At 38.3% G+C, this 7,500-nt stretch overlaps 1 protein-coding gene across 1 annotated transcript in view; it reads left to right on the top strand.

Annotated features, from left to right (window-relative positions):
* The window catches only part of hey2 (hes-related family bHLH transcription factor with YRPW motif 2), an 8,925-nt gene extending 2,180 nt beyond the window's left edge, over window positions 1-6,745 (top strand). The window contains 5 exon segments of the mRNA XM_054618565.1: window positions 879-957; window positions 1,787-1,870; window positions 3,145-3,226; window positions 5,762-6,022; window positions 6,025-6,745. Of these exon segments, the coding sequence (XP_054474540.1) occupies window positions 879-957; window positions 1,787-1,870; window positions 3,145-3,226; window positions 5,762-6,022; window positions 6,025-6,497 (979 nt within the window). The 3' untranslated portion in view covers window positions 6,498-6,745.
* The last annotated feature ends 755 nt before the right edge of the window (window positions 6,746-7,500 follow it).

Below are 7,500 nucleotides of genomic sequence, written 5' to 3'. Positions count from 1 at the left end.
ATTATGTAATATCATATATGAACAGAAAAATTCAAGGCAGGAGTTTTGATTTATTTTCTTCTTCTCTTGGTGTATTAATTGATCATTATGTCCAATTGTTGGATGGATAGAAGAAGAGATTATTTAATGCCACATTTCATCTTTGTAAAATATATATTTATTATATATATAAATTATATTATATTATATTTATATTATATTATATTATATTATATTATATTTATTATTTTATTATATTATATTATATTATATTATATTATATTATATTATATTATATTATATTATATATTATATTATATTTACTGCTAATATTTGAAGACCTTTTCCAGCGGTAGAAGAAGTACTCTGATCCATCCTTCAGTAAAAGTACCACAATCTAAAAATACTTCATTACAAGTTAAAGGCCTGGATGCAAAGTGTTACTTAAGTAAAAATATGTAAGTGTTCTAAATCTAAATGTACTTAATGTATCAAAAGCACTCATTGTGGAGAATGGCTCCTTTTAAATGTATGTATTATTTAGTTTTTATTGCTAACAATAAGAGAATCTTTATTTTAGATTTTTTTGTTTGTTACTGTGGATCCGATTGTAAATATAAGTCAAAGTATAAAGTACTACGACATGGAATTACTCAAGTAATGTACTACATTTGCAGCTGTGAAACTTTGCCACAGCTGCTGGAAACATCTGGATGTGACATCTGGAAAAAAGCCTCATTGATGTTAATTAATATACAAAGAAATTATACAGAAATTAAATACTTGTGTTTATTCAAAACAGGAAATCAAAGTTTATTCCACTTTTTTTCTGATAAAAGTTTTAGATCAAATGTTTTTTATTTAAAACATTGATTCATTTAATACATTTTGGTTTTCAGACACGTGAAGGCGTCCTTCATGAGGTGTGGGTCACCGACAACGACCACGCAAGTGATGGCGAGGAAAAAGCGCAGAGGGGTAAATTAATTTCACATCTAATGATTTTATTTGTGGAGAGAAACCTTGATGTAATGCTGACTCAGAAGTACGGTGGCCCAGAGAGGTCAACACACTTTTCTCCTAAATCCACCAAAAGTTACCATTATAATGCCTCATTTGCATATTTAAACATAACATTTCAGAAAACTTGTAATACAAAAAATAATCATCTTAATGTCAGTAATCAGCTGGTGAAGTTTCATGTTGATATCTATTAGTTATTTTTTTTACCCTATTCACCTGTAGAGTCTTCAACATGTATGTAATTTAACTAAACATATCTTTAAAGGACGTTTTCTCTAAATGAGTTTTTTCTCAGACTCTGATCCATAAATCTCCACTTCAGTAGCTCTTACATACACCAAACTTTACAGCTTCATTCCTCTCTATATTCTGAAGGTTTCTACAGAGGGGTTTGTTCATATATCATTCATAGCCTGATTTATACAACATGTTATGACTAAAAACATGCAGAAAATGTATTTATTATATGCCTGTTGACAGTATTTTCTGATTTATGGAGTGAAACAAAGAGATATTCAACACTGACTCTGTAAAAACCTTTGACTGTAATATGTCAACAACATGAAACAAGAATTTTGAACCTGGCTTTATCCAATAATCACATTTATGTTCCGGAAATGTATGAAAATTTGCACATATTTAATAAGATTATGCCGTGTTTCAGACAACTTTCACGGTGATATCTGTTAGTATTCTTTTTTACCATATTAACTTGTAGTTTCTCTCCTTAAACATTTTTACTTTAGAAACAGTTTGAGGTTTTTGTGGTTTTTATTTTGTTCAGATTATCGAGAAGAGACGCAGAGACAGAATCAACAGCAGTCTGTTGGAGTTACGGAGACTCGTCCCCACGGCGTTCGAGAAGCAGGTCGGTTTATTTCTGAGTCCTTCAGCTCAGATTTTACTAACCAAAGAGGAGAAAACAGACCTTAAGACCAGGTTTCTGTTCAGATCTGCTGGAGGACTTCTGTCTCTCAACTGTCTGCAAATCATTCCTCTGTTTATTCTCAACATTCAAAGTGTCAAAGTTCACCAAAGTTGAGTCTGTCTGTTTTAAACACTGCTGTCTCTCTCATCTTCATCACCACACCTGTCTGATTAAGGATCACTTTCACCTGTCGGACTCTCGTTTACTCCTCTGCTCAAGAGAAAACAAATCCTATAAGAAATAAACAAAAATCAATAAACTGTCCAACTGTTGAAGATTACATCTCACAGATCTGTAAAGGTAAACCTTCTGTGAATCAGTTTTGAGCTTGAAATCATGAATTTGAGCAACGAAAGTTTGTTTCTTCACAAAAACGACTAAAGATGTACAGATGATAAAAAATAATATTGTATAATTGCCCGAATCCTCCCAAATAATATTTGTTTCGTGTTATATTCTTGCAGAGGAAAGACTCTGATGCATTGAAGGAATAACTCATGGTTCCTAACTATCTGAATCTGCAAAAAGAAATAAGCCATATAACATTTAATCTACAGGGAATTTTGTTAATTTTATTTAATATAAGATAAGATAAGATAATCAGTCCAACAATGGGGTAATTTGCAGGATTTCAGCAGCAGAGTGGAAGGTGCAAACGAACGAATAAGAGACATAAGTAGATACAAAAGATCAAAACAAGTATAATAAATATAAATTACACAGTAAAGGTTTAATAAATAAGTAAAAAAAAAACTAAAATATGATATAATCGGACTGAATGGTTGTTACTATTGCAGAATGTATTCCACAAAAACTCATTTAGTCTGAGTGTAACGTTACTCAACTTATAAGTCAAATTTAATATTAACTTTCTTCCAGCAAAATACAAAATTAAAGTTACAACAAGGAACTTTAATTTAGTGTTGATTCTGGCGGTCCCTGTGGACAGAGGTGGTAGTGTTTCAGAGCACCAGAGTCCCTTTAGAAAACCTCTCGTTTTACTGCAGCAGGGTCTGGTCTGAAGGAGTTTCTGGTGAACCTTCATGATCTCATCTGGTTTCTCCAGAATCCGACCCGGTGGCTCCGATGACGAGCTTTAAGAATAACTTTATAGAAACAGACGATCTTCTCTCTGATGGTCTGTTTACTGATGGAGGTCTATAGAGGATCAGGACTAAACTCGTCCTGCTTTAACAGCTGGTTTGTCTCTTCAGGGTTCAGCCAAACTGGAGAAGGCAGAGATCCTGCAGATGACTGTGGACCACCTGAAGGTGCTGCAGGCCACCGGAGGGAAAGGTAACCAGGAAAGAGCTGTGGGAGAGTCCTTTAACAACACACTGGACATAGAAGCTTCTGGTATCCACTCATTGATCAGTGTGTCGGTTTCTTCTCCAGGAGTTCTGCTCCGTCACAGAGAGGCTCCAGTTCACAACACCAGATGTTTTTATAGCAAAAGATGTTTCATCCGCCGTCGTCTCATTTAGTCATTTTAGTTTCTGAAACTGTTGATTCAGATTCTTTTTTAAATTTGTGTCTCTGTGTTCTTCTCCCAGAGAGACTTTCACCCAGGAGACCGCCGTTCATGATCAGCGTAAAACCAAAAGTCAATCAATATTGACTTAACGTTTGTTACGTGACATTTTTAAAGAATGTAAGCTAAGGGCCGTTGTGATATAGTTATCCTAGTTACGTTGTTACGGTTGTTAGGCTACAGAGTTACATTGTAACATTAACTTGTTACGTTACATTACGCTACGTTGTTACGCTACGTTGTTACGCTACGTTGTTACGCTACGTTGTTACGCTACGTTGTTACGCTACGTTGTTACATTGTTTCGTTGTTGTTATTGTTTCTTGTTACGTTGTTTACGTTGTTACGTTTTTTGTTGTTGTTACGTTGTTTGTTACGTGTTTGTTTGTTACGCTTGTTTTCGTTGTTACGTTGTTGTTACGTCGTTACATTGTTACATTGTTACGTCGTTACATTGTTACATTGTTTCTTGTTACGTTGTTTCGTTGGTACGTTGTTACGTTACGTTGTTATGTTCCATTTTAATGTAACATTGTTATGTTACGTTGTTATGTTCCATTGTTATGTTCCATTGTTACGTTTCATTGTTATGTTCCATTGTTATGTTCCATTGTTATGTTCCATTGTTTATTGTTCCATTGTTACTTTACATTGTTTTGTTAAGTAAGGTCGTTTTGTTACGTTGTTTTGTTTGTTACGTTGTTACGTTACGTTGTTACGTTACGTTGTTACGTTACGTTGTTATGTTACGTTGTTATGTTACGTTGTTACGTTGTTTCTTAAAGTTATGAAGTAATTTTGGTCATAAAAGTGTCTTATTCAGCATTTTGTTGTACTTGAAGCAATGCGTCACTCAGTGTATGTCGGAGCTCGTTCTTTGAAGTCTTTGAAGGTTTCGGGATGTCAGTCAAACAGAAGTGTGTGTGTGTGTGTGTGTGTGTGTGTGTGTGTGTGTGTGTGTGTGTGTGTGTGTGTGTGTGTGTGTGTGTGTGTGTGTGTGTGTGTGTGTGTGTGTGTGTGTGTGTGTGTGTGTGTGTGTGTGTGTGTGTGTGTCAGAGGGAGGTGGTGAGTCCATGGGAAAGCACTGCAGGGATAAAAGCACCACTTGACCCTGGGCAGCGCTGTTTGCTTTCATAAAGCCGGCGGGGGGGTAGAGGGGGGTAGAGGGGGGAGGGGGGTCAGTGTCGGCTGCGTTCATAGTCTGTCTCTCTGCAGCGTTTGTTTGGGTTTAACACCAGCAGCAGCAGTAAAGACTGAACAAGTTCTCACCCGACTCTGCAGCTTTGCTCAGTACGGAGCGTTTTAGTGTCTTTCAGCTGGTTTTGTTTTGACGGCACACTGATGCTGTTTGGTTCAGTCTCTCTCATCAAACACTTCCTGTCCATTGATTTAAATATGTTTGTTAGTCTTCCACCGGATCATAAATTTCACAATTCGGATCGTACCACTGATTGGAGTCGGGGACCGGATCAGCACAAAATAAAAAAGGAGCAAATTTTACTTTTAGATCCCTGATCATGTTTTTTTGCAGCCGATACTAATAACCGATCATTGATGATCCATATTGTCAGATAATACAGATCGATTTGTTGTTTGATTATAACAGCTGGTCTACAAGGATCCATTTACTATTTACGTTTCTCTACTGTCCCAAAAATCATCTCAACTGCTCTGAAGTCAGTAAACCATCAAAAATTGACTTTGTTAAAGTAATTTATAGCACAATTCATATGATAAGGAAATAAAAGATTCTACTTTATGAATTAAAACCAATCTAGTTAGTAGTTCATACTATTAGTATTATATTAGTAGTTTTAATGATGTATTATGATCTGCTTAGAGCTAGTGTTAAGAAGTTAAACATCATAATTCATCTCTAATATCTATTTTATATTAATGTGAAAACATCTCCTTCAAACTACTGGATTTATTCAGTATGTTTAGAGTCAAACAGACCATAAAGCATCCCCTGCTTTATGGTCTGTTTGACTCTAAATGGAGCATCATTTACTAAATGAACATCATGCTGTATTGAAGAAGACTTGAAACTAGAGATTGAGACCATAAACTCATGTTTACAATGTTTACTGAGGGAATAAATCAAGAGAGAAGTAGAGTCATTTTCTCATAGACTTCTATACAACCAGAGGAGTCGCCCCCTGGTGGACAGGAGAGAGAATGCAGGTTTGGCTTCACAGAAATAGCGGTTGTCTCCTGGTTGTATCAGACAGTATTTGACCGTCTCTCTCTCTCTCTCTCTCTCTCTCTCTCTCTCTCTCTCTCTCTCTCTCTCTCTACAGGTTACTTTGACGCCCACGCTCTGGCTCTGGACTTCCTGTCTCTGGGTTTCAGGGAGTGTGTGACGGAGGTTTCTCGTTACCTGACCTCCGTGGAGGGCCTGGACTCCGGCGACCCTCTGCGATCCCGCCTCCTCTCCCACCTCACCTCCTGCTCCTCTCAGCGTGACGCCGCCGCCCTCGCCTTGACCTCCCATCCGCCACATCTCCACCACCTCCACCACCACCACCACCACCTCCACCAGCAGCAGCCTCACCCTTTACCTCCCCCTTCCACCCCCACCACTGGGCCGCTGCATTCGCCACGGCGGCGACGGCGGCGTTTCGACCTCTTCCGGCCGCCGCTGCGTCCTACGTGACTTTGTCTCCCGACTCCGGAGAAGGTGGAGCCCCCCAGAGGCTGCTGGAGATGTCACAGCGCGGTGTCGCCTCCTCCTACTCCACCCAAGCAGACTCCACCTCCTCTCCTTCCTCCTCCTCTTCCTCGTCTCTCGTGCTCACCTCCCCTCTCTCCGCCTCCCTCCTCTCCCTCTCGGCGTCGTTTCCCATCTCCCTCCACGGAGGTTTCCCCATCCTCCCTCCCTCCTCTTTCACCTCCGCTGTCACAACCACCAGTCCTCCCATCTCCTCCTCTTCCTCCTCCTCCTCCTCCTCCTCCTCCTCCTCCTCCTCCACCCAGACTCCTCACAGCAGCAGTAAACCCTACAGGCCGTGGGGAACCGAGGTCGGAGCTTTCTGACTAACTTCTGACACTTTAAACACTTTTATCACCAGTGAACAAAAACTACTTATAAACCAAGTTTTCACCCCAAACAACTAGTTGCATTAACTGGTTAACCTCTGAGATGTTTCTACTCGTTTCCACCTGATGATTTCACAAAGTGACCTGTTGTTCTTTTTCATTCGTTACTTTTTTTGTGTTTCACAAAGTTCAACTTCTGCGTTGTTGTTTTTTTGTCCATTAAAGATTTGATGCACTAAATGGATTCTGGAACGCCTTTACTTCTTCTTCTTCTTCTTCTTCTTCTTCTTCTTCTTCTTCTTCTTCTTCTTCTTCTTCTTCTTCTTCTTCTTCTTCTTCTTCTTCTCTACTCTTTATTACTTTAACTAGATGTGTGGTTTATAGCGCCAACTTCTGCCCAAACTACAGTGTAGCACAGTTTATTCGCTTCAAACCAGTTTATGCAAATTAGACATTTCATAAATTTGCATAAAATGAAACAGAAACACGGCTAGTCGCTTTTTAAATGTTGCGTTGAAAGTGAAAACCTTCACAAACTATTTTGAAGAAGCTTAAATCTAAAACATAACATCCCTGAAGACTGAAGCCTCCCCTGAACTGTAAATTACCACATTTATTCATATTTAACTTTAATAAATCTGGTGATGAGACAAAAAAACAAAACAAAAGTTTGCCTCTGAGATAATCTGATGTTTAACCAAACTAACAGGAAACCAGTACAGTCCCAGTGTTCAGACTGGTTCATACTGGGATGAAGATTAACATCGTAATATAACTGATCATACTGAATATTTGTCCACGTGTTGCTTACATGTAACTGTCACCGTGTGCCTTTTTACAAATAAAGATGACGTAACAACATCAGCTGTCATGAAACCAGCAGCTGTGATGGTGTTTGATGTGTTTTCAGTATAAACGTTACATTTTGATTTATATGTAGAGATGTTATTTAAAGTACCATACCAGTGAGTTTCATCTTTTTAAAGGAATTGATCACTCA

Source organism: Anoplopoma fimbria, chromosome 18 (assembly GCF_027596085.1).
Source record: "Anoplopoma fimbria isolate UVic2021 breed Golden Eagle Sablefish chromosome 18, Afim_UVic_2022, whole genome shotgun sequence".
Lineage (NCBI taxonomy): Eukaryota > Metazoa > Chordata > Actinopteri > Perciformes > Anoplopomatidae > Anoplopoma > Anoplopoma fimbria.
This window is presented reverse-complemented; position numbering and strand designations above follow the sequence as displayed.